Source organism: Oryza glaberrima, chromosome 7 (genome assembly GCF_000147395.1).
Source record: "Oryza glaberrima chromosome 7, OglaRS2, whole genome shotgun sequence".
Classification (NCBI taxonomy): Eukaryota; Viridiplantae; Streptophyta; class Magnoliopsida; order Poales; family Poaceae; genus Oryza; species Oryza glaberrima.
The window spans coordinates 25,769,738-25,796,249 of record NC_068332.1 but is presented as its reverse complement, the minus strand read 5'-3'; the positions used below and the strand labels follow the sequence as shown (position 1 = coordinate 25,796,249).

At 43.6% G+C, this 26,512-nt stretch overlaps 4 protein-coding genes and 1 non-coding gene across 7 annotated transcripts; 4 read left to right on the top strand and 1 right to left on the bottom strand.

Annotated features, from left to right (window-relative positions):
• The first annotated feature begins 3,012 nt into the window (after nt 1–3,012).
• On the top strand, nt 3,013–8,052 carry LOC127780749 (probable inactive receptor kinase At5g58300). 3 transcript variants are annotated; one of them, XM_052307699.1, is made up of 4 exons: nt 3,318–3,400; nt 3,478–3,559; nt 5,391–6,753; nt 7,201–8,052. In XM_052307699.1, the coding sequence occupies exons 3-4, from the start codon at nt 5,463–5,465 to the stop codon at nt 7,830–7,832; spliced, it is 1,923 nt and encodes a 640-aa protein (XP_052163659.1). In that variant the 5' UTR covers nt 3,318–3,400; nt 3,478–3,559; nt 5,391–5,462; the 3' UTR covers nt 7,833–8,052. The 3 variants fall into 3 exon arrangements, with proteins under 3 accessions (XP_052163657.1, XP_052163659.1, XP_052163658.1); XM_052307697.1 differs by lacking the exons at nt 3,318–3,400; nt 3,478–3,559 and adding an exon at nt 3,013–3,278; XM_052307698.1 differs by lacking the exons at nt 3,318–3,400; nt 3,478–3,559 and adding an exon at nt 3,616–3,933.
• Nucleotides 8,053–8,448: 396 nt separating this feature from the next.
• Nucleotides 8,449–12,116, top strand: LOC127780751 (eukaryotic translation initiation factor 2 subunit beta-like). Its single transcript, XM_052307701.1, has 10 exons — nt 8,449–8,565; nt 8,659–8,763; nt 9,319–9,424; nt 9,502–9,557; nt 9,675–9,726; nt 9,798–9,898; nt 10,325–10,470; nt 10,574–10,716; nt 10,883–10,968; nt 11,807–12,116. The coding sequence occupies exons 2-10, from the start codon at nt 8,719–8,721 to the stop codon at nt 11,876–11,878; spliced, it is 807 nt and encodes a 268-aa protein (XP_052163661.1). The 5' UTR covers nt 8,449–8,565; nt 8,659–8,718; the 3' UTR covers nt 11,879–12,116.
• Nucleotides 11,109–11,192, top strand: LOC127780992 (small nucleolar RNA SNORD34). The gene has a single exon (XR_008018882.1). It is a non-coding gene; the product is annotated as a small nucleolar RNA SNORD34 (small nucleolar RNA).
• LOC127780750 (serine/threonine-protein kinase AtPK2/AtPK19-like) lies at nt 12,117–15,718 on the bottom strand. The gene is made up of 7 exons (XM_052307700.1): nt 15,611–15,718; nt 13,512–14,454; nt 13,340–13,422; nt 13,136–13,256; nt 12,881–13,054; nt 12,688–12,792; nt 12,117–12,598 (listed from the first exon to the last, which is right to left on the bottom strand). Exons 2-7 carry the CDS (start codon nt 14,157–14,159, stop codon nt 12,272–12,274), a joined length of 1,458 nt encoding a protein of 485 aa, XP_052163660.1. The 5' UTR covers nt 14,160–14,454; nt 15,611–15,718; the 3' UTR covers nt 12,117–12,271.
• A 3,471-nt stretch (nt 15,719–19,189) lies between these two features.
• On the top strand, nt 19,190–22,729 carry LOC127780838 (protein ENHANCED DISEASE RESISTANCE 4-like). The gene is made up of 3 exons (XM_052307809.1): nt 19,190–19,651; nt 20,376–20,575; nt 20,676–22,729. The coding sequence occupies exons 2-3, from the start codon at nt 20,455–20,457 to the stop codon at nt 22,478–22,480; spliced, it is 1,926 nt and encodes a 641-aa protein (XP_052163769.1). The 5' UTR covers nt 19,190–19,651; nt 20,376–20,454; the 3' UTR covers nt 22,481–22,729.
• The last annotated feature ends 3,783 nt before the right edge of the window (nt 22,730–26,512 follow it).

Here is a 26,512-nt window from a genome sequence, read left to right as displayed (position 1 = left end):
GAGGAAATACTAGATAGCAGTAGCGTTAAAACATTTATTCTTAATAAAATTCTCACACCCGTGTGCTAGTATCAAATTTGACTACCGTTCACGCTAGTGAAAGGCATGTGTATGGAATAAAAAAACGCATTGGCATTTAGTCAAAGTAGATATAGAACATGGTTAGGTGGGTGCTTGTGTCATAACCTGAATATAAAAGATAGCGAATTAGTAGGTTCGTTTGCTAAGAACGTGAGACTATACATTTTTTCCATGACGGCATTACATCTAGAATTCCCTTCTCAATGCACACAATCATTATGTTGTCTCTCAAAACCATGGTTTACTATTTCAGTACGTGCAAATCCACCGGGACCGAAATTTTGGAACGATTTTTAAAAATTGTACAAATTCGAATTTAAATAAATTTATATAATTCACACAAGAAATTTTGTTGGACGAAACATATTTTGTTTTGAGGGGGGGGGGGGGGGGGGGGCGGACATTTTGAACCTGTTGCAAACTCTCCTAAGAGCATACTAATACAACCAATATTAGGAAAAAGAATAAAAATAGAATAATTTTTACGAATTGACAAAAACCGTGAAGAGATGACAACACACTGATGGAGCCAACCAACACATCTGTAACATAGTACTCCACCGTCCCATTTTAAGCACAACAATAAGTTTTCCCATCCAATTTTAATTTTCTGTTTTATTTTAATTTTTTATGGTTAATATTTTATTGTTGTTAGATGATGAAACATGAATAGTACTTTATGTGTAACTTATGTTTTTTTAGTTTTTTTTAAAAAATAAATAAGGCGGACGATTAAAGTTGAATACGAAAATTTATAGCTACGTTTAAAATGGGACAGGAGGAGTTATAGTATATATACTAGTACTCCTGCCTCCCTCCCAATTTAACACCGTGTTCAGTTACAAGCTTTTTTTTTCAAACTTCAAAATTTTCCATCACATCAAAACTTTTCTATACACATAAATTTATGACCTTTTTTTCCAATTTCAGCCAATTTTTCAATTTTAGCGTGAACTAAAGACAGCCTAAGAGCAGTTGTGGGTTCCCGTGTCCAAAGTTCAATCGTCCATCTTATTTTAAAAAAATATGATAACGAATTTTAAAAAACAGTCACCCATAACATACTATTCATATTTTATCATCTAATAATAATAAAAATACCATTCATATTTTTAAAAAATAAAACGGATGGTCAAACATTGAATATAAAAAGTGCAAAACCGTGGATTTGGGACGGAGGTAGTAGCAGTAATGCTTTGTTTCTTTTTTTTTAAGAACAAGTAATGCTTTGTTGAACTGAAATTCGGTCTACCGTACTGACACTGTACCTCTATTATTGTCGGGTTGAGACAGTGACAACTCAGTAGATCCTTGTCATGTTTCTTTTCTAAGGCACCGCTCCAGCAAGATCCTGCAACGACAGTTGAACAAAATTGCATAAGTGGGCATGCCTCCAATTCTCCAAAGGAACTAGTAGATGAAAAACATAGTAACAGAAAAACAAAGGAATCGAAATGGCATGTTTAGATGAATCTTTGGATATTCTAAAACACATGAATTGTTAGAACTTATTGTTTGGATGCTTCATAGGAAAAGCATATGATTCAGGGAGAAATATAGATATAACGAAAGTTTCTCACGAGGTCCAGAAATCCTAAAAATTTCCATAAATAAAGCCATTACATAGGATTTTAGTAGGAATCTTAAATACCTATTCTTTTGTTCCAAATACACAACTAGAAAATTTTTTCGTGGGATTTCAATAAAACAATCCTCTAGTTTTAGTTTTTTTTACTTTGTCCATAAGGAGCCCTTACTTATTGCAGGGACCATCTCATTACTAGAGGCATCTGTACGTTGCACGACATGCATTGCTATTTCGCAATTACTCTAACCGTTGCAATCTGCTACACGGGAGAGAATAGATCAAGTCCAGAGATGTTTGTTCATCTGTGTTTATTCTCAGATACTACTCTCCAATGATAGCTGTAGCAGTCGGATCTCGGATGACATCGATGGTGTAGATTGAACGATATACAAATCATAATCCTATTTGATACTTGCGTTTTTTTTTGCCAATGGTATACTAGTAATACTTTTGCCCACTTATAGAAAAAAAAAAAACCCCACCACCAATTTCAATCATTTCTCGACTTGATGTACTTGTACCGGGCTGTTTTTCATTCTTGAAATGCAAAGTTACTCAAAGACCCCATTTTAATCACGGGCACTCTTTCCAAGTCTACTAAAACGTATATTTTTTTAAACAATTTATATATAAAGTTTATAAAACACATTTATTAAACAAAGATTTCAACTTTGTAAATAAATTTATTCATTTATACTGTCGAATATTACCAGAAAAGTCAAATAACCCATCAAAACTAAGCGTAGTTCTTCTTACGACAGCCTTGTTGAGTTCAGCGCATAAAACAAAGCACTGATAACAAATAATTAATTAAGTATCAGTTTAAAAAATGAAAAATTGATTAATATAATTTCTAAAGCAATTTTTTATAGATTTCTTTTAAAATATATTGTTAATAGTTCGGAAAACATACGCATGAAAATGATTAGAAAATTACGAAGTTGGAGTAAAAAACAAACCCTTAAATTTATTTTTTTCCATTTCCATTTCCATTTGTTACATAGGCCCTGTTTAGTTCTAAGTTTTTTTTTTCAAACTTCTAACTTTCTATCACATCAAACCTTTCATACCCACACAATATTTTTGTCACATTGTATCAATTTTAACCAAACTTCTAAACTTCAGTGTTAACTAATCACAACCATAAAGTAGAACCGAAAAAGAAGGGGAAAACAAAACAAAACAGCATTTACACTTGCATTTATCAGTAGTACTACTACTGCTACTGCTACAAAAGAGGGGAGAGTGATTTGTAAGCAAGAGAGTACAGTGGTGGATCCATACTACTGCCTTGCTGGCCTCGTTTCATTCCTCGCCATAAATGCGCCTCCTTTCCGTCTCTCTCTCCTGTGCTGGCCGCAAGCGAAGTCCTCTCTCTTCACACTTCACACACGCTCTCGGTCTCGGTCTCTCGCTTTCTACCACACTACTCTGCTGCGACCGCGAAGGGAGGGGTGTGTGTGGGTTGGATCAACTACCCCAGCTACTGCCGTGCCGAGGGAAGCGGGAGCGCCGCCCTAGCGACCGCAACTGCAGGCGCGCATTTCACGGGACTCCGTGGGCTGTGCTGTACTGTACAGACCGGCGACGAGCCGCCGCCGCCGTGGAGGTACCCCGACGCTCCTCCTTCGCATTCATCTCCTGCTATTCTGGTTTGGTTGCCGCCCTGCTCCCGTAGAGTTCTTTCAGTTTCAGGTCGCGTTGTTACGAGTTCTTCTTCAGATTGACAAGGTATTTTTCAGGGGGGAAACGTTTTTTTTTTTTAGCGGCGACCGTTTCGGATTATGCCCTTACATTTCGAGTTTCAGCTGTGCACTTCGTGCGAGTAATTATGAGCGGGACCGTACCATTTTTGGGGTGGAAAGATCGATTCTTTGCTCGTCCTTCCAGGTTTTCTTCATTCATTTACTTCGTCGAAACCCAATTTTACTTAATTTTCCTTCTAGGAATTCTTGCAACATTCGTCCTATTTCTAGCTGATTGATGCTCACTGCTCAGTTACACTGCACGCCGCCGTTTCAGGTGAATTTGATGGATAACATTCTTTTCCGTCCTAGAAGCTAGAACTCCTATTTCCTTTGTCTGTGCTACGGAACGGACAAATAATAGAGGAGACTTATCCGCAATATTATTCCATTAAATTTACTCTTTTTTGTTTCAATCTTGCTGTTTTTCCTAGCTCGAAATGTTCAGAGACTGGATCTTTTCTTGAGCTCCAGCTCTTGTTCTCGTTGCATACTTGCTTGCGTGGCGGATCTAGCAAGGTAACCAGAGGCAATAATAATGTTGTAATTTCTCTTTACGATGTTCCTGCTCTAGTTCAGAATTGAGTTTCCCCGCAAAAAAAAAAAAAGTTCAGAATTGAGTTACTTGATCTATACGGTATACATAAGTCTGGGCGCCTGGCTTCCTGGAATTCCGGTCTGAATGCTGAGTTTTCATTTGGGGTTGGATGCTAGTACAAGTTAGAAATGTGTGGATCCTTGCAAACAACTGGATGCTGACCTCTGAGCTTGGGCTTTGGACTTTGGAGCACTGCACATTATTCATTTGTCGTCCGTGATTAATAAATTGGGTTCTCTTTAAGTGCAGATGAAGAAATCATGTACTGCTCCAGATCTTGTAGTCAGTAAACAATGTAGTAAATCTGCACCCACATTGCCATGTGCAGCAGTTTCCCACATAACTCCTACTAGAAATCTATCAGTCGTTGCCACCTTCCCATATTCAATCTTCCATTAGCTTCGGTTTTGCCTTTATTGCTTCCTCTTTTCGTTTCAAATTTGCCTAGTGGCTTCTCTAATCAAGTTGCTCAAATGCCGCATTTGGCGCCCAGAAAGTTGCTCCATTTTGGTCCTAAGAATGCAGAAAGCTGTTGCATGATAAATTAGTTCGGTTCGGTAGCGTTGCCAGTGTAAGCATTCTATGCCTGATGCTAGGCTCATCTAGGCTAGTTTACTAGTATTTCATCTAAGCAAGTAGCAAACAGTAAATACATGATGTGATATGCTCATCTTTGTGGGGTTATGAACTTATGATGGGTTCAGCTTTGTTCTTGCCCTCATCTTTTCTCCCTGCTTTGGTTATGCTTTTGGCTTTTGTGTGCTGACCGTATCATTTTCCTATTCTTTTTCCTTCTTCCCCATTACTTTCTGCCCACAATTTTTTAGGGCATGTTTTCTTGTCTTCAGACTTTAATGGGCGCCATCCTTTGAGGGTGGAATTTTTGACCATGTGTCAATTTCATGTTCATGTTCTTGACATTGGCACAGAGTCATTGAGAACCATGACTTGCTTAGTACTCTAATCTAAATGCCTGGTTTCTGGTTCCCCCTAGAGAGATAGTAAAACCGGGCCTCATGTAAATCTTACCACTGAAAGATGCAAGCTACACATGTTTGGAATGGGAAATCTGTAATTATTACATAGTGATGCAATTTACTTCTTTTCCAAAGTGTCCTGGATCTTTTGTCTGTCAATATGTCACGCACTAGAAAGAAAAGCATGTTTATGCTGCTCCACCATGTTTTACACATTCATGCTTGATTCACATAAGCTCTCTGTTCCCTTTTGGGCACTTTAGAAGCATACAAGGAATGATTGGTAACCTTTATTTGCTATCTTCTGATGAAATGCGGTTCTTATTTGGAGCTACGATTGAAATCTTAGTGCAGTTGTTTTAACTGTTATCACTGAATGCTCGCTACTTTTATTTCAACAGGATCGGCTACTTATCTGACATAAACAAACGAAGATGCTGCTCGTCTAGTTCCCTGATTTGGAGATTCATCAAATGGATCATCTCAGTATTAGAAATCCTTTGTCTCTTCTGCTCTCACTGCAGTTGTCACTTTTGTTGTTCAATCCCTTGTCTGTAGCAGACTTAGCCTCTGAAAAGCAAGCCCTTCTAGACTTTGCCTCTGCAGTGTATCGTGGCAACAGGCTCAACTGGAGTCAAAGCACATCATTGTGTTCTTGGCATGGCGTAAAATGCTCAGGAGATCAGTCACACATATTTGAATTAAGGGTACCAGGTGCTGGTCTCATTGGAGCAATTCCTCCAAACATTCTTGGAAAGCTTGACTCTCTCCAAGTTCTGAGCTTACGGTCTAATCGTTTAGCTGGAAGCCTTCCATCTGATGTGACTACGCTTCCTTCCTTACGATCCATATACCTTCAGCACAATAACTTTTCAGGAGATTTGCCTTCCTTTTTGAATCCTAACCTCAGCGTAGTGGACCTCTCCTACAATTCCTTTACCGGTGAAATTCCTATAAGCTTACAAAACCTTTCTCAGTTATCAGTCCTGAATTTACAAGAAAATTCTCTCTCTGGATCCATCCCTGATCTCAAGCTTCCAAGTCTGAGACTATTGAATCTGAGCAACAATGATTTGAAAGGCCAAATTCCTCAGTCGCTTCAAACATTTCCAAATGGCTCATTCTTGGGGAATCCTGGATTATGTGGGCCACCTCTAGCTAAATGCTTGCTTCCTGATTCACCGACGCCTTCACCAGCATCCCCTTCATCAGCACCAACTCCAATGTCAGCGCATCATGAGAAAAAGTTTGGCGCCGGATTCATAATTGCAGTTGCTGTTGGGGGCTTCGCAGTACTGATGTTTGTTGTGGTTGTGTTGGTTGTGTGTAATTCAAAGAGGAAAGGCAAGAAAGAGAGTGGTGTGGACTACAAGGGTAAGGGCACTGGTGTCAGAAGTGAGAAGCCAAAACAGGAGTTCAGTAGTGGCGTTCAGATCGCCGAGAAAAACAAGTTGGTTTTCTTGGAGGGTTGCTCCTATACCTTCGATTTGGAGGATCTACTGAGAGCTTCTGCAGAAGTCCTTGGCAAGGGAAGTTATGGAACTGCTTACAAAGCTATACTTGAGGATGGTACCGTTGTTGTTGTCAAGAGACTAAAAGATGTTGTGGCAGGAAAAAAAGAGTTTGAGCAACAGATGGAACTAATTGGTAGGTTAGGTAAACATGCAAACTTAGTCCCACTTCGTGCTTACTACTATTCTAAGGACGAGAAGCTCATCGTCTACGATTATCTCACCAATGGCAGTTTCTCAACCAAGTTACATGGTATGCTTTTCTTCCTTTCATCCTTTTTTGCAAGACACTGGTACATGTATAGACTCATAGCTGCGGTGGCTAATGAGTAAACATAAGAAGAGTCCCACATTAGTTAAAAGGTGAACGCCTACACTGATTAAGTTTAAAATTTGTAAACTGATATATCCATGCGATGTTAATAAAGTTTAAACTAACACAGGATATTAGTGATTTTAATTTTTCACTACAGCTGAACTTGCCTAAAGCTGCATCCATATTCCTTCTGTAGCTAGCTTAAGTGTTTTATTCAGGTAGGGAGTCTAATCATATTTTCTTGTATCAATAGAAAGTTGTACAGCCCTCCTGCACACTAAAAAAATGCTCATACTCAGAAATGAAACTTGTGTTAAATAAATGTGAATAGTTAACTTTCAGTTGGTAGTATTTTGTACTGATTTGCTGATGAACATTCGGCAGGTATCAGGGGTGTTACTGAAAAGACACCATTAGACTGGAGCACCAGAGTGAAGATAATCCTTGGAACAGCATACGGCATTGCACACGTTCATGCAGAAGGTGGCGCCAAGCTCACCCATGGCAATATTAAGTCTACAAATATCCTCCTCGATCAAGATTACAGTTCTTATGTTTCAGACTATGGTCTAAGTGCCCTGATGAGTGTTCCAGCCAATGCATCTCGCGTTGTGGTCGGTTATCGCGCTCCTGAGACCATCGAGAACCGCAAGATCACCCAGAAATCCGACGTCTACAGCTTCGGCGTCCTCCTCATGGAGATGCTTACCGGTAAAGCTCCACTCCAGTCGCAGGGCAATGACGATGTCGTCGACCTACCAAGATGGGTGCACTCGGTGGTCAGAGAGGAGTGGACAGCCGAGGTGTTCGACGTCGAGCTGATCAAGCAGCAAAACATCGAGGAGGAGCTTGTTCAGATGCTCCAGATAGCAATGGCTTGCACATCAAGGTCTCCAGATCGACGCCCATCGATGGAGGATGTGATCAGGATGATCGAGGGACTGCGCCATTCTGCTTCAGAGAGCCGAGCTTCCTCTGATGAAAAGATGAAGGACTCCAATCCACCATCGGTTTAGTTATGTGCTCCTGTGTTCATATGCCTCACCAAGCTGCGAGTTGCAGATCATTTGATTCTTAGCTAATTTGTGATTGAGTTCATGCTAAACATGGTCGACATTAGATGCAGCCTCAGAAAGCTGAGCATATTCTGATTGGAACTTATGAGTCTTGAATTCTTGATTCTTGACAAGTGTAGGATTTTTTTTCTCTGGGAATTTTGATTGTTGGAATTGTGCATTTTGTGGTGTGATTTCATTATTTCGGCCGAGTTTAGTTCCAAACTTTTTCTTCAAACTTTCAACTTTTCCATCACATCAAAATTTTCTTATACACATAAACTTTCAACTTTTTCATCACATCATTTCAATTTTAACCAAATTTCCAATTTTAACGTGAACTAAACACACCCTTCCTTTCAAATCAGTGTAGAATCTTGCATTCGTTCGATCCAAAGTGAACTATTTCTCTTAAGCCCCTCCCATTTTCCCAAAAATTTTCCCACTGTACAAAGCTCCACGCTCAACTTGGATCGCCACCATTGACAGCGAACCGTTGGATCAAATTTAGACGGCCAGGATTGATCACACGGAGTGACTTTTCTCACTAGAGCCCCTGTGTTCCCATAATTTTGCACGGGCGAGACCAGTAGTAAAGCTAAAGGCGCAAGGATTCCTCCGGGAAAAACCCTACCACCCGAATCCACGCCGCCGCCGCCGTCGCCGCCGCGCTCTCCTCCGGCGAGAGCTCAGGGTGCGAGTCGCGCATCGATAGGATCGTCGGCGCCGCGCGCTTTCTTCCTTCGGTTGGATCTGATCCTTCTGCCGTCGTGTTCGTGCCTTGCAGGGGATTCGATCGCGACCGGCGGAGGAGGTGAGGTGAGGTGAGGCTTGGCGGGCGGCAACCATGGCGGACGAGGAGCACGCGGAGAAGCGGGAGGAGGTCTCCGAGGTGAGGCAACGTGTTCCCCAATCGCCCCTAATCGGTTCGGTGCTGTTCATGCGGATTTGGGGTTTCGTTAAGAGCGGTTCCATTCGGAGGGTTTCGAGCTAGAAGTTTGCTGTCGATTGGAATTAGGGTTTGGACTTGATTCATTCTAGAGGCTAGAGACACTAGCATCAGGGGTTGGTCACTTGGTTTATGTGTAGTTCCCATTTCAGAACGCATGGGCGAGGGATTCGTAGCATATGAACAACGCATTGCAACAACATAGCATGATATAAGGGGCGCATTTTGACTCTGGTTTCGTGATAAGTGATTATATATTTGACGAACGAACAGCATTATATCATGTTCTGCCTGTCCAGAGGCTCGTGCTTACTCCTCAGCTTCTTTCCCCTTCTTCATGGAGTAAATATTAAAAAAGTTGTGATAGATTACGTTGTCTGAGAAGTTATTAAGTGCTATATCTTATATTTCTTACTGATGGTTGTGTAAAACTTCTATAGATTTTCCACGTCTTCTCCGTTGCTCCGTTTATTTATTTGCATTGTTCATATTCTACAGCTTACTCCTTTTGACCCAACCAAGAAGAAGAAAAAGAAGAAGGCTGTTATCCAAGATCCTTCTGATGAGGTGGACAAGCTGGCAGAGAAGACAGAAAACCTGACAGGTATTCTTAATGTAGCGTAGAAAAAAATATTATGCCACGGGAATATCTTTGCTAATTTGTACCATTTTATTCCTTAGTCACAGAGCCTGGTGAGCTCAACTTCACTGGGATGAAAAAGAAGAAGAAGAAACCTGTGAGATTAACATTTTGTATTATTTGTGCTTGAACCTGTGAGATCAACATTTTGTATTATTTGTGTGTGTTTGAGAGGTACAGATTGAATTGAGCTTCACATTACTGAAAATTTCAGGTGGATCTTGATTTGTCTATTAATGACATTGGTGATGGGGAGGACATTTTAGGTATAGGATTAATCCTTGATTACTTACTCTTGACAGTTTATTCTTTGTCCTTACTGACTCCTGCTTTCCAGATGACCAAGTTGTAGAGGAGGAAGAAGGGGAAGGAATTGTGCTTGGAGGTGCCCCTAGGTACCCGTGGGAGGGAACTGATAGGGACTACAATTATGATGAGGTGCTTCTACTATTATATATTTCTCCCCATTTATTTTCCTCTTTTCATTATTTCCTTGTGCAGACAACACATTATTCAGTAATCTTTTGGTAAATTTTCCAAAGCTTTGCATGCACCATAATTTTGTGTTTTGACTGTTTTCATGCTCTTACAACCACACCTATTTGTTCCAATGTATTGTTCATGTACTGCTGTCACGCGATGTTTTGAGAGCATTAAAATTTGCTTTGGATAATCTTTATTAATTTTACTTACTTTTTCCTCTGGCTCTGTGGGTCTAATTCTATACTGAACTAGCATGCAACTCAATATCCTTTAGTCTCAAACAACATTGTGAAACAGAAACAACTGTCATCCAGAACTAGCACAGAATGACCAAATTACTGTAGTGCGTGTGAAAACCTGATTTGGGTATTTTTGTTGCAGCTTCTGGGCAGAGTGTTCAATATTCTGCGTGAAAACAATCCAGATCTTGCTGGAGACAGACGCAGAACTGTCATGAGGCCGCCACAGGTTCTTCGAGAGGGCACGAAGAAGACAGTTTTTGTGAATTTTATGGACTTGTGCAAAACGTGCGCTTTTTCACCATTTGGATTGTATTTTGTATTTGATATTCTATTGAATGCTCTTACAATGGATAAAGCTGTGATGAACTAACCGGAAATTATTTACCAGGATGCATAGGCAACCTGAGCATGTGATGATGTTTTTGCTTGCTGAAATGGGGACAAGTGGATCACTTGATGGGCAGCAAAGGTTGGTGATCAAAGGAAGATTTGCTCCGAAAAACTTCGAAGCAATCCTGCGGAGATATATCAGTAAGTTATCCTACTTCATTCCCTTGGTTGAACAGATGAGCTTCCCCTTTTTCATGTGTGGTAAACTATCATAAGTTGTACGTTTGTTGTTTACTGTTTTGTTAGTGTTAGTTGACTTACGATTTCAAGGGTTATATGCAACTTATTGCGTCTTTAAACCTTTCAGATGAGTACGTCATTTGCAATGGTTGCAAAAGCCCTGATACCATTCTATCCAAGGAAAATCGTCTGTTCTTCCTTCGCTGCGAACAGGTAAATGCCGTCTGATTATCGGCTTGTGCATGTTCAGTTACATCCAGTTTGCTTCGGCATGAGCGATCACTCCTCTGTGAAAACATTAGTTAATTGCCTTTTGTTTTTTAAAATTTCATTTTACCATCTATTCCCTTTGGTTCTGCCAATGATGAGTTGCAACATTATTGCCTACATTGTTTGACAAACAAATTCATGATAAAAAAGCAACAACTGAGGCTTAAACAACGTTGCAAATTTGTGACATCTATTATCTCCTATTGTTTACTGCTCCCTCCATCCTATAATATAAGGGATTTTGGGTGGATGTGACACATCCTAATACAATGAATCTGGATAGGAGGTAGTAGTTTTTTCGCCAATCTCCTCTGTACATAAGTATATTCTTGCTTTCTGTTTGACTACAGAAACAGACCTGCGAGCATCTGAATTTTCTATAGTGCACAGAAAACAATTTGTTACCCTCATTCTTTGTACCTGCTAGCTGCTGTCAACTTTCACTCTTTGCTTGTTAGCCTATGATGAGCTGCATAATAGTTTGCCTAGCCTACATTGTTTGAGTAAAGGAATATGATATTATCTGCAAAGTTCTGACTTCTAAGGCAATCTTCATTTTAAAACATTTTTTTAACAAGTCACCGGAGGGGAGAGATTCCCCACCTGAATTTCATTGCTCAAAGTCACGGGGTTTAAGGAGAGTACAACAGATAGTAGAATTAGAGGGAGGACTAAAAAACACTTTGCCACTGAAACATTTTAAAACATTTGTTGGATGAAAACCGAATATTCTCTCGTTATTTTGCTTGCCACTGAATCAACATTTGCCTATTCTGTCTAGTGTGGATCGTCGAGGTCTGTTGCTCCAATCAAGGTTGGATTTGTCGCACAAGTTGGTCGGCGGAAGGCCTGAACATAAGTCGAAGCTTTGGATTTGTCTATTCAGTGAGCTGCTATATTGTGTGAGAAATGATTTTGCTCTATCTTGTACTCTTGTGTGGCCAGTTTTGGACCTAGTTTTGGTCATGTAAATGCCGATGGCATTTAGTCTATCATAGGGTGATTTTGACCGCGAATGCAACAACACGACCAAGCAAACTAGGTTGTGTGTTGTGAACTTGTGATTGAAATTGGGTATCAGTTTCAGGGTCTGAGCAAATGGATCATATCTCCTGGGTAGATTAGCTCCGGAAGTGCATTCACATGGACCAGTTGTCCTTTTACAGATATTTTAGTAGTAACTTCCTACCCTTCGCCTCTTTCCCCTTCTTGGTTCATCCGTTTCTTCACTCGCACTGGCTGCTAGCTAGTCTTTCAGCCTAGAGGAAGAGGGAGGCTTGCCATCCTGGAGGAACGGAGCCGGCCTGACGTAGGTGAACCCGGCGAAGCTGCTGTGGCCGGCGCCGCCGGCGACAGGGGTGGCCACCGGCGAGTCCAGCACCGGCATGCTGGTCCAGCACTCGTCGAAGTTGGCGATGCAGGTGAGCCCGCGCACGTTGGGTCGGAAGCTCGGCTGGATCTGCCGGGCCTCCAGCTTCCTCCAGTTGATCGGTTTGAGCCATTTGTGCCTCTTTATCTCATCGCTGCCGCCCGGACCGCTTCCTAGCCGCTTGCCACCTTCTTTGTGGAGCAGCTGAAATGGACAACGGATTGCCATCTTTTTCAGATAAGAAACACAACATAGGAATTTGATACTGTGATCGAATGCATTGAGAAACTTACTCCTTTCAAGAGGGAATGAGCTTCACTGGACAAAAACGATGGAAGCTTCAGCTTCTCTTTCACTATCTTCTGCTGAACTTTATCCCTGTTCCCAACAAACGGAGGCTGCAGCGTGTTGCAAAGAGTAAGGATTATTTAGCAATGAATGAATGCAAATGGGAAGATTACCCTCTCATGCAAGTTGGCAGCACACCTTTCCCGTGAGCATTTCAAAGAGGAGGATTCCAACACTCCACCAGTCAGCTGCCTTATCATGCCCCCGACCAAGAATAATCTCTGGGGCCATATACTCAACCGTTCCACACATCGAGTTTGATCTTGTATTCTCATTAAATTCTTTGGCAAGGCCAAAGTCAGTGAGCATGGCCTTGAAATGAGGCAACAAAAAAGATATCAGCAAAATGGAAAAGAAGTAGCAGGAGGAGATTGTTGAAGAAGGCATTCTTACATGGCCATCAGCATCCAAAAGGATATTTTCAGGCTTGAGATCTCTATGCATAATCCCGTTGTCGTGAAGGTGAGCTACAGCAGATACAATTTCAGCAGTATAGATCCGTGCAAGTTCCTCCCTGTTAAACAAAACGGTTGAGTTATAGGGCCGGAAACATTTTCTTTTGACAGACAAAAGTACTAGCTAGAAGTATACAGTCACCTGAACAATCCTTGCTTGTAGAGCTGGAAGAAGAGATGTCCCCCATTTATGAAGTCCAGGACAAGATAAAGTCGATATTTTGTCTGTATTCAAACATAGGTACTAAGATATCACTAAAAGTGATTCCAACATAGAGATAAGAACATTGATGAACATTGATGTACACACGTACCTGAAAGGAGTACCTGAGCTGCACTACAAAAGGATGGTCAACTTTTGTTAATATATCTCTTTCGGCTTTCATGTACTCCGCATGGTTCTTTTCCAAGATCTTATCCTTCCTCATAACTTTCATCGCGTATATCTCTGAAGTACCTTTCTTTCTCACCTGAAAGACTTTCCCAAATGCCCCTTGGCCTACAAGCTTCAAGATTTCAAAGTCATCAAGCCCAATACCTTCATTTTCTGTTGTGGCATTGTCAAACTCTTCATCACTGAGCTGCCCTAGGTTCCTTTCCTTTTCTTCTGCAGGTTCTGATGACCCCTCTGTTTTATTTAGAGTGAGATTGCTAAGTCGCAGGGACTGGCTAACAAGTGATGTTGGACCAACAAGAGAATGAGATCGCTTGATGATGACAATAGGATCGTTGTAAACCCCCTCATTGGACTCAGCCAAAGGTGCAGGACTGTCTGGACCAGCTACCGAAATGCCTGTTGGCGTCTGAACTGGAGTGGTGCCAAAAACATCAGAGAAATCAAACTCATCATTTTCAGAGATAACATCCGGGGGACCCATTGGGAGAATTATTTTTGCTGTGAAGAGCTCGGGGTCCTGTGCGATAGTTCTTGTCAGAGAGGATGTCTGAGAAGAAACCATCATCCAAAGGCCTACTACGTAGCTAAGGTTGCTGGTTTTGCAGGCCAAGCTTCCACACTAATAGAAACTGAAGACTTGTGCTAAAGTAGTCTAAAGAAGGTTCCCTCCACAACTTCCAATGATGGAAGGAGATGCAGTGCTGCAAACGGTCTTGAGCAAGTGGAATTTTCGGCCAGGAATTCCCAAGTATCCTGCAAAGAGGCAGAGCAAGAAAATGCTGCTCTTTCCTGCTGAATAGGAGATGCTGGATGCCAGTGCTTTTCCTGAACTTGAACTCATGAAGCTGAGTTTGTCTAGCCTGGAAGCAAAATGAATATGGTGTTAGTCTTATCTCTATAGGAAAGAGAGAACATACTGAACAATAGGTTTTATAAGGGCTAGACAGGGATTCTTTTTTGTGGAACTAGTTAATTTACAGGGGAAAAAAATCATTTGCATGGGAAGTTTAGAAAGTTATTCTGAATTCTTTTGGGAACATTTTTCCTTTCAGTTTTTACTTTGTTTGGAATTATACATATGCAGATATCTGATGCTAAATATTGCATTTAGTTCTGAATGGCACAATAAAGCAAAATCACAATCAATCACAGTATCTATTAGAAATATGTTTCAAAGTAAAAAATGCCAGTCAGCTGGCCGTTGCAGTCTATCAGAATGCACATATCAGAGTCATAGAAAAGCAATCAAAGAGCATCTAACTTTACAACCTAAACCTTTGGGTTCCAGTTGACCTTTAGATTCATAAAGTCTACCTCTAAATTTCTAGAGTAAAAAGCTTCCGCCCTGCTTCAACCAATGTCCTACCTCTAATAAAGCAGGGACTATGCATTCAGCCTAAAAATTAGCTCAAGAATCTACTATAATCGTAGCTACACTATGATGGTCAACGCCTCCTGTTACTGATAATTGTACACACTAATCCCTAGTTAATCTCATAATTCATAAACAATAGTTCGCTACCAGCATTTTGCTGAACGCCTGAACAAAAAATCAACCGAGAATGGTGTCCCGATCAGGGATCATTTTCATCCAATTGATATTCCCATTAAGCATGCAAAGCTCAGTCTAAAAGGCACAAGCTCTTCTCCCTCTCCCAACCACATCTCCACATCGAAATCATTTGTTCAATGTAAGAAGCTTGAGGAATCGGCGGTAGGGGAGCTCCCTTCCGACCTGAATTTAACCGATTGCTCAAAACAAAAATGGAAAACTGGAAAACCTGGCTCGACAAATCAACCCTAGGATTCATTCAGGAGAAGCACATGAGATGCGGGAGGAAAGCACAACATTTCCACTGACAAAAAAAAAAGGAGAAGAATCATCCTAAAGGACCAAATCCACATCAAGAAACCGAAACACGAAGCAATATCGATCAACTCAAATTTCACACAAATTAAAGCAAGCTGAGAAACGGGGCGACGAATTCAGAAAGAGAGAGAGAGAGAGGTAGAGACCTCCTGGCTTTGCCTCGGGGAAGAAGATCGACAGCGGCGGTGGCGGTGCTCCGGCGAGGTTATCTCCCGCGCCCTCGGGGCAGCGGCGGCGAGGAAGGTGGGGGGGGGGGGGGGGGGTTCGAGTGAGCGGCTGGGAGCAGGAGGAGGAGAAGGAGAAAGGGGAAAGATGGGTGCTCCTTCCGAATTGGCGCACGTTGAGTTGGTGTGAACGCCGCGTCCAGCTGCAACGTGTTTGCGGGAGGGAGGGCCCACTCTCCAGTGGGTGGGTGGTGGGCCCGACTAACCGCGCCGCCAGGTCGTTTACTCATTTCCCTTTTTTTCTAAAAAAAATTAGCCATATTATGGGATAAATATGACCGACCCTCTTCCGCTTGCTGGAAGTGCTGCCAGGTTGGCAGTTAGACTCGTCGCAGCCGGGTCTCTTTCTCTTCTCTATCTGCCCGCGTGTTTCTGTGATCCGCGCGAGAGAATTGGCGCGTAAAAAACCGTCACTTCCGAGCCGGAAAACCGAGTCGCCAAGCCCAGCATCTTTGGGCCCCGCTCACGTTTCACTTTCACCTCTATCATGATAGGCGTATTCGCTAGGAAAGCATATAGGAGTAGGAAAACTCAGTGAACGTACACTCGTGTACTTAATTTTAAGAAATATTCCCTCCATATTTTAATATATGACGCAGTTAACTTTTTTTCAACGTTTGACCATTCGTCTTATTTAAAAAATTTATATAATTATCATTTATTTTATTGTGACTTGATTCGTCATCAAATGTTCTTTAAGCATGACATAAATATTTTCATATTCACACAAAAATTTTAAATAAAACGAATGATCAAACGTTGGTCGAAAAGTCAACGGCGTCATACATTAAAATACGGAAGGAGTATATTACTAGTATGTACTAATATATTATTGTAAAAACATACTCCCTCCGCCACATAATATAAGGGATTTTGGGTGGATGTGACATATCCTAGCACTACGAATCTTAACAGGTTTCTTAATCAGATTCGTAGTACTAAGAAGTATCACATCCACCCAGAATCCCTTATATTTTGGGACGGAGGAAGTATAAGTTTAAATTTGGCATTTACAGGTTATAAAAAAGATGAATATACATATACTATTAAATTCTAATTTATATGTTTGTTATAATTTATATAAATGTTGCACATTAATCTATCTTCCTTTTCTTTTAGAAAAGATACTAGTAAACAAGTAATTAAAACTATTTTTCCTCGTGCCATGCCGCGCGCGAACCGGTTGGTAAGGAGAAGTAGGTCGATAGCTGCAGGTTGGTGAGACTCGCACAGTCGCACGGTGCAGTCGCAGAGGCGGCCGGCACCGGCGCCGCCCGCGGCCAAACGTACGTTGCGTACTAGTACGAGGCCGTACGAGAACGAGCCGCTCTAGCTGCCATGTGTACACCGACGGTGCCTACCTGCAGCCAAGAAACGCCTTTTTCGTTTCATGATCATGATAGCCGAACGCTGTGGCTATCGGCTCATTCATTTGGCCGAACCGTCCATCGGTCCATGCCTTCCTGATCCTCCTATGTGATATTTGTCGCACCGGCATGCGGCAACAACATCACGACCAAAACTATCAACGGCACTTCGTTTTCTATGCGCACTGCGCACACACGTAGATAGTCCTATAGTACACAGGTACGATGCCAAGAGATAGATAGAGCTAGCTAGCTCTGCACGAGGTCAAAGACCATCATACACATATCGTTGCCTTTTTATTTTCCTCGTGTAAGTGATCGCTGCCCATTGAAAGTGGGTTGGTCTCTCTAGCTCGCTTGCTCCACGTATGGATGTGAAACGGCATGCTTGAGCTTTTCTTCTTTGTTTAAGCAAGGAACATGCTTCATGCGGTTATTGCTGTTCTGTTTGGCCGCGGCGTTTTTTTTTTTTTAATGATTGCGTGTGTCTGCAAAACTTGCTTTGTCTGTGCTATGCACACGATTCCGGACTCCAGTTGGTACACACTAGTACAATTTGTTGCAAATAAATAGTTCTCGTACTAACCAATTTTATTTTCTTGACCTGTTTGAAATAGGAGAATAAAGTAGGAGTACTCGCATCTACAATGTGACACTCTTAGAGTGTTCTCACTAACTGAGGACACTCGTAGAAAACTCAATTCGTAATGGAAGGTATACCTGGATGGGTTCCTCAAAATCTGAAACAACCCGGTGAGGGTACTATAGCCCACAATGGGTGTCTTGGTCCAATGGAGTCCCAGGTGAAAAATCCCCAAATACCCCTCCCCAGCCCATTCTTTTTTTTTCCTTCTCTTTTCTTCCTCCCCCACTTTTGGCTTCTAGCTTCTTCTTCTCGCTATCCTCGTCGCCCATTCGTCGCCGCCTCCTCCCAGCTTGCCGCCGCCACCTCCCTCCTCTCTTCCCCTGCCGCTCGCCGCTGCCGCTTTCCTCTTCGCCCTCCCCAGCCACCGCCGCCGCCTCCCTCCTCGCCATCCCCAGCCCTGCATCCATCTCCCTCTCTCCCCAGCCACCGCCGCCGCCCGCCTCTCTGTCTCCCTCTCGCCGCTCGCCTCTCTCTCGTCGCCGGCGGCCGCGAGGCGATGAGGAGGGCCGCCTCCCTCCTTCTCTCTCGTCGCTGCTCCCTCTGCACCCTTCGGCTGCCGCCGCCCGTCTCCGCGCGTGCCGGAGAGCTGGTCGACGGGCGAGCGGCGCAAGGGGCGATGTGGCCGACGGCGAGCGGTGGGAGGCTGGACGGCGCGCGAGCGTGGGAGCGGGAGCAGGAGCACAGGGCGGTGGCCGACGGCGTCCAAGCTGCCGCCTCTCTCTCCAGATCTGGCTGCCGATGGGCTAGATCTGGCCGGCGCCGCTTCTCTCTCTCGTCGCCGTCCACCACACCGACGAGGCCGCGCCGGCTCCGTCACCACGCCCAAGTGAGAGAGGGGGGGGGGGGGCAAGAAGGGAAAATACAGGGGAAGGAGGCGGGGGATGGGGCACCGAGGTCGCCACAACGGGTTCCTTCGAGCCGTGCCTCAGGAAAAGGAGATTGGAGGAGCCAGAGCCACCCGTCCCCCTCCTCCAAGGGCACGGTGTGCGGACGGGAGGCGGACGCCGTGAACAGGAGCACACCCTGAGGCTACCCATTGTGGATGGTCTTACTCCTCGTCTGCAGCCGCCAACACGTACGATTACACGAGCCAGAGAAAAGGGCATAGAAAAAGACGATACAAGGCAGCGCACGCACGATCCCTTCCCCATCCGCGCCGCGTGCCGTGTGGCCGCGTGACGGCAACCGCTCCCGCTACCCTACCACACGCGTCATGAGGCATCCAGAAAACCCTCGCTCTACACGCGCGCCAGTAGCCACGGTGGCATCCAGAAGTCCACAGCGAGCGAGCGAGCCAGTAGGCCACAGCAGCAGCAGGCAGCGGCGGGCGGGCGCTGGATATGACGACGCGGTGGCACCCGCGACTGGCGTCGGCGACACGGTCGCACCAAACGACCTGGCCCTCCCTGCCCTCCTCTTCTTCTCCAAGAGGAGGAGGAGTCCAAAGCCAGCCACTCGCTATCGCGGAAGCGGTCAGCCTTCTTCTCCACCCCATCGCATATAAATATTTCTCCACCACGCCGCTTCATTTTTACATCACCCCAAACCCCACCATTTCTTGCTTCCTCAGCTGCTTCTTCCTCCTTCCTCTTCACACGACGCTCCCATTTTTATTTATATATATCAGCATCGTTTCTCCTGGCGTCACTGCACCCATAACTGCCAAGAATTGGAGCTGTCTCTTCTCCCTCCCTCTCTCTCTCTCTCTCTCTCTCTCTCTCTCTCTCTCTCTCTCTCTCTCTTTCTCTCTGCATCTGAGAGAGAGCCGGAAGAATTGGAGTTGGAGCAGGAGAAGCGTGGAGCTTCTGAGGATTGATTTTGGAAATTTGGAGCTTGAGGATCGGATTGAGTAGTTTCTGAGGATTGGGAACAGGAGAGATCGAAGCAGGAGCTAGGAGAAGCGTCTGGAACTGAAGGGGAAAGCGAGAAACCAAAAAAAACAAAAGATAGGTGAGTGGGTGCTCCTGTACCCGACTGTCTTCTTCCTCCTCTGCTTTCTTCATCTACTTCAAGTTTTTAGGCATCAGCTCAGCAAGTTCTTTTTTTTTTCTCTCTTAAGGTTTCAGAAATGTTTTTTGGTTTCTTAATTGTTTTTCATCATGCGAAAGATAACGTACCTAGGATTACTAAGGGTTTTGGAAATTAACTGGAAATGGGCAAGCATCTTCTACCAGCTTGTAGTGTCCAATAGCCGGCTCTTTCTGTTCTGTTCGTTCATTTGCTGTGGCTTACACATTGTGTGCGTGGTCACACACAAAAACCGTGACTTTCTGTTGAGGAAGATTCTGTCTAAATCCTGTACTTCGTCTTGTATAGTACTCCACTACTACTAGTAGCTATAGTTATTGTGTTAATTAGGACTAATGACATCATCAGAGTTCTGATACACCACTAGTTTTTAAATTTAGAAAATTACATCATGCCCTCGACGAACAGTTCAAACATACATGTCGCTTCTTGATGCTTACGTGCTTAAGGCTTACCGGGCATTTTCCTTTACTATTGTATTCGCATGTAAACTAAGTTCTATGTATTAGTATATATTATCAGTCAACAAAATTCCACACAAGTAGTACAAATTTCCTGGATTTCCTCTCTTCTTCCGTCAGAAACTGCAGATTCGATGAAGCAGAACACTGACGAGTATTTTTCTTGTAACTGTCTCCCAACACAGACATCGAGCTTGATCGGTTAGCACCTGCCGGATACACCTTTTGCTGCATGCGAGTGATGTTCTGTGGCCTTGTCGGCTCATGGCAATCTCAGACGCCAGAGTGGTTCGCCATGTGAGGTGTCCCAAATGCTTCAGTGTTCTTCAGGAGCCCACCGGCGCGCCGGTGTACCAATGCGGTGGATGCGGCACTACCCTCCGAGGTAAGAATTCAAGCTCCATGACTGCTCATGATCGAGAATTTGATCTTGGATTTTTGCCTTTTGGTCAGTCTCTGACGGATTTGTTGCTTTTTTTACGCAGCGAAAAACCGCACCGGCAACTCACAGGAGGTGATCAGTGCTCCCTCCTCTTTGGGGAGTGGCCTGCCTCCTCACAGCAAGCACCTGGGCTCCAGTGATGTTGCAAGCACCAGTGGATCCACTCCTGAAGCTCAAATCAGCAGTGGGCAGCAAGGAGCTGACATGACAAGCCGACGCGAGACTGATGATCTCGTGTCGGCGAGGAACAATGCTCCTGAGCCAGAGCGAGTGGTGCCAGCTGAGGAGGAAGAGCATGTTCAGAGTACCAGTCAGCAAGCTGTTGGCAATTCTGAAGATCTCACTAGAGGAGATGCAGCTACTGCAGCTGATGCACAGTGCAGTGACAGAGCATCTGAAGGCAAGGTGCAATTATCAGAGAGAAGAGAAGACAGTAACACCGAACTGCAAGATGTTCAACGAAGCGACCAGACTGAATCTGATGCTGAAGGCAAGAAAAGTTCAGAGGAAACATCCCAATCTCCACGCCGCGATGTCGTCGAGCTTCCACCAAGTTCAGTTCAAACCCCAGACTCACAACCTGCACCGGCTGTGTTGAAACGGGAGGATGATCCGGCGACGAGTCCTCCTCATGGCCATGCGCGTCGATCACCAGAAAGCTTGGCGCCGCTTCAGAAGAGGATCCTGAAGACAGTGGACAACCTGAAAGACGACCTCTCTGAACTTTTCAGTAAATCTCCTGAACTGAACAAGCCGAGGACGCCCGCGCGCCCTCCTCGTCTTCCCAGGCAAGAAGGCTACGCTCCTCGCGACGCGGCCATGGCGGCGGCGGCGAGCATCCAAGCCATCAGAGCGCGTCACGCAGCTGTCCACCGTCCCGGCTACATAGCTCGTGCAGGCAAGCCTGGTCAGCTCGCTGCTCCACCTCCACCACGTGGCTTGCCGTCGCGGCGCTACCGCCGGTGCAGGGCTGATCACCCGTGCTGCCACGACGCGCGCCATGGGCCGTCATGCCATCACGGTTGCTGCCCCCCTCACCATGGCAAGCAAGCGTGCACCAGCTGCCGGGGACAACATTGCTGCAGGCCAAGAACGCAAGAATCTCCTGCGCCGCGGCGGCCGGCGGCGGCGGCGGCAAAGGAGGTCGTCAAGCGGCGGGCGCCACCCAGGAACCATTGCCGGCCGGTGCTCAAGGGCGCGCCGTTCATCATCTGCTCCAGCTGCTTCAAGCTGGTCCAGGTGCCCGCCGACTTCGCCGTCTCGACCAAGACGGTGCGCAAGCTGCGTTGCGGCTCGTGCTCCGCCGTCCTCAGCTACTCCTACCGGGACCCCGACAGGAAGAAGCACGGCGATCAGTACAGCGCCGACGGCTCACCGGCGGCGCCGCGCGGCCACGGGCGGCGAGGCGACAAGTTCGCGTTCCTGGACGACTTCGGCCACGTCGACGTGAGCTACTCCACGGAGGACGAGCAGCCGCTGCACGTGTCGAGGAACTCGTCGTTCAACACCGTCGACGAGATGGCGGCGGCGGCGACGCAGCAGCATGGCTCCAGCCTGCACCGGCTGATGGGGTACGGCTCGGCGAGAGACCTGCTGTTCCGGCAGCACTCGCCTGACCTGTACGAGAGCTTCTCCGAGAGGACGACGCCGGAGGCCGCCGCGCTGTACGACCGGAAAGGGAAAGGCGTCTGCGTCGACCTCGACGACGACGGCGGCGACGATGACTCAGACGAGGATTGCAGCGGCGCGCTGAAGAGGTCGAGGCTGAGAGGGTCCGGTTGGCCATTGCCGGGGATACTCAACAGCAAGGGGACGACTGGAATGGGAGCAATCAGGATCAAGTCATAGTAGTGTAGAGAACTAGAGATAGATTCAGGTGCTGGAATTTTGACAGAATTTTCAGTCGTTGGAATTCTTATAGGTAGAGTGAATTTCATTCGGATTCATTTAGGTAGGTTCCATATTGGTGGATCAACAGGTTGTTTGTTTTGTTCATTTTCGGGTGTAATGGTGCTGCATCTAAATGTAAATACAACACTTTACGATCCCGGTGAAAAGGAACTTTCTTTTGGTAAAACTTTAAGTACACAACATAAATATGGTTAAATATCTGCGTTACAATTTGAACTCCAGTGATGCTACAGGAAGGGGAAAGTTTGATTTATGGACAAATTTATTACGAACTCTAAACCTAGATAGGAATATTTAATCGGACAAATTATCATCGTTCTCTTTAAAACTCTAAGGTTACATCGTTTGCCTCATAGCTTATAAACAGATACCAGAATTTAAATTTTAAAATTTGATTTTATGATATTTTTTTCATCGCAATTTTGTTTTTTAGCGTTGGCTTCTAAATAACTAAGCACATCCATATTCTTCCTAGAATATATTTTCTCCCACTCCACTTTCCTCTCTACCTCTCTCCAACTCCTTGATGGCAATGGATATGATAAGTAAGTTAAGGAGTGCCATTATAGATGCCATTTCTTAATCTTGTCCGCCATCACCACTCTTGTTTATTTGTTTGTTTGTGTTTCAAGTGTGAATACTCAGCATTGTCATTATGGCGAAAGAGAATTTCTTTAAAAGGTTTAGAAAACATGGATATAAATATAGTTTAATAGCTTTTATAATTTAAATGCTGCTCAGTAGAGGGAAAAAAATGATGTATGATGGAATTTATCATGAACTTCAAACCTAGACATTTAATGTCCTTCAACTCTTTTTTTTAAAAAAATGGATGAGTTACATCTACTTTTTTTTAAACCCTACATGTGAGTCATGTGACACATGTAATAGTAGAAATTTATCCCTGTAGTAATAGAAACTCCTGCCAATCCCTCTTCCTCCTATGTACTTAGCCAGCGTTCGTTCCAGTGAGTTTGAGGGAGAAAGCACATCGTTTTCCGTGTGCAAGCTTCCCAAACAACTAAATGGTGCGTTTTTTGCAAAAATTTTCTATAGGAAAGTTCTTTTAAAAAATCACATTAATCCATTTTTAAAATTTAAAATAGTTAATAATCAATTAATCATGAGCTAATGGCTCACCTCGTTTTGCGTATCTTCCCAATCTCCTCAATCCCCTCCTCCTCAAACAAACCCTTAAGGCTGCGTTCTTTCAAAGAAGATTGGGGAGAGATTGGGGAGATTGTCACTCGTTTTCCGCGCGCACGCTTCCCAAACTACTAAACAGTGTATTTTTTTGCAAAAAATTTCTATATGAAAGTTGCTTTAAAAATTCATATTAGTCCATTTTTGAAATTTAAAATAGTTAATACTCAATTAATCATGCGCTAATGGCTCACCTCGTTTTGCGTATCTTCCCAATCTTCTCAATCCCCTCACCCTCAAACACAGCCCACTCTCCGCCTTCTTTTTTCTCTCTACTACTCTCCGCCTCCTCAATGTCAGTAGAGGACAGGGGAGAAGGCTAGTGTTAGGCCATGTTTAGTTCCCACGCAAAAATTTTTCACCCCGTCACATCGAATGTTTGAAAATATGCATGGAGTATTAAATATAGTAAAAAAACTAATTACACAAATTACGTGTAAATTGCGAGATGAATCTTTTAAGCCCAATTGCTCCATGATTTAACAATGTGGTGCTACAGTAGACATTTGCTAACGACAGATTAATTAGGCTTAATAAGTTCGTCTCGCAGTTTACAGGCGGAATCTGTAATTTGTTTTGTTATTAGTCTATGTTTAATACTTCAAACATGTGTCCGTATATCCTATTGTTGACAACCAAATTTGGTAACATCAGCATCGGAGAGAAGATTAGATCGAAGCAAAGTCGGAAGCGGAGATCGAGTTTGAAAACAGGGCAGGAATCGGCTGAAGTCCAGATCGGCTACGACAAGATCGGCTGAGTCTGAGTCGAGCTAAATAAGCCGATATAGCCGATTCCGACAATACGACTTGTGCGCGACATCGGGTTCAAGTTAATGTACTTCAAGATGATTGCCACTCATGGATAGAGTCCTGGGAAGGCAATTGTATCTATTAACTAGGATATTTTATGTGAATTCCTTATAGATAAGTGTGGGCAAAAGTCTACCGCAAAGACTTGTGGTATCTTAGAGTTTGTTAGAGATAATGGTTGTGTCCGATATGGGCATATCTTGTAATCCTCGGGTATAAATGGACCCTGAGCCCTATGTAATAAAACACACACGTTTAATACAATCTCGGCGCATCGCCACCCTTTTTACTTTCGTTTTATTTCGATGAGTTCTTGCTTTCGGGTTGAGCTGCATTGGTTTCGATCTTCAACAAGAGGTAAACTTGTTATGGCGGCTTGCGTTCTCGGGATTAGTGCTTCCATCTTTATGACATTCTAATCTTGTTTATGTAATTCGTCGAGTTATCATATGTTTTACATAATCTCTAGCAATATCATCATCTAACCTACCGTCGGTTAATATCTGTCAATAGAGGGTAGCCGATTAGGTTAAATATTGATATTGGTCTAGATTATATGAGACATCTACCGTTCTATGAGACTTCTAGCGGCTTGATTGTCTAGATATTGTTCTTCTTTTCATATGTAATGCTGCATCAGTTAAGTTTGATCTATTAAGTCGTGCTTAGAATATCTATCCCTAGACTGCCTTCTAGTTGCCGATTAGAATAGCATCGGAGTTTCAGCCGATCGTATCTGATTTAACTACTCTTTATCCTATATGCTTGATTGACATGTTAAATCTGCCCTTTGCGTTAAGATCTTGCTGCATTTAAGTATATTAGGCTTTTGTTTAGTATATTCTACTTGCTTTAACATCTTAACATAGAGTGGTATCGGAGTATTAGCCGATACATGCTAGATCTACCTGATCGGCTATGCTATGAACGTATATAGTCCAATTATTAATATATATTTCGATCTAAGTGATTTATACTGTCTCGGTATGGCGACCGATCTATCCCAATCACTTGATTTAAGTATATATCGATATAAGGATTATATATTGTTAATATCTACAGCTGATCGAGTAGATTTAGTTCTTCTTTACTTATTCATGACTGCCGATCGATACATGGATGACATCGGCCCAAAGATAAATGATATGTCATCGGCATCTAGCCGATCGGCTATCATTTATAGATTTAACTACGGTTTCTTTGCTTCTATTTCTTGTTGATTACAGGATCAAATCAACTGGCACGCTAATACATCCAAAGGCGAGCTTTGGACCTGCACTAGAGTTAAGCAGATCTCCCAGGCCACGTGTTTTTTGTCAACACCTATGTGACATGCCAAAACTTTTCACCCCTGGATCTAAACACAACCTTATTGCTTATCCTTTTCTTAACATGTACGTCATCACGACTCCTCTATAACTTCTCCTTCTTTACTCTATGTCTTTCTCCTATTTTCAAGCTATTGGGTAAACACTGAAGTCAGATGACTCTCAAATACTCTGTTCGAGAAGAAGGTGATTTTCTTCTTTCTTTTGTTATTTGTTGTAGACTCAGTTTTTTTGGGATAGACTCATAGTATACCATCACCGCTAAAACAAGGCAATATACGAGGACCATGTTTTGTAATAGAAAAGAGGGTGTTAAGTTGATTTTAGGTTGTGCATCTAAGATTTTTTTTGTTGAAAATGGATTGAAAACCTTCTCAATGAAAAGATGAGATATAACATTAAGGGAGAAGGGAGACGGAGGTAGGAAGTAGATGATATGCGAGAAAATCATTTTTTTTATTTTGTAAAGAAAGTATATGACGTCTATTTATGCATATACTGCTGTTTTAAACCGGTATCACATCCGGGGTTTACAAAATCAAGTGTTGTGAAGTGATAGATTTTATTAGAATCAAATGTATATTATAGACAAGGCAATGTTATTTTCCTTGCTAATAGTGCACAAC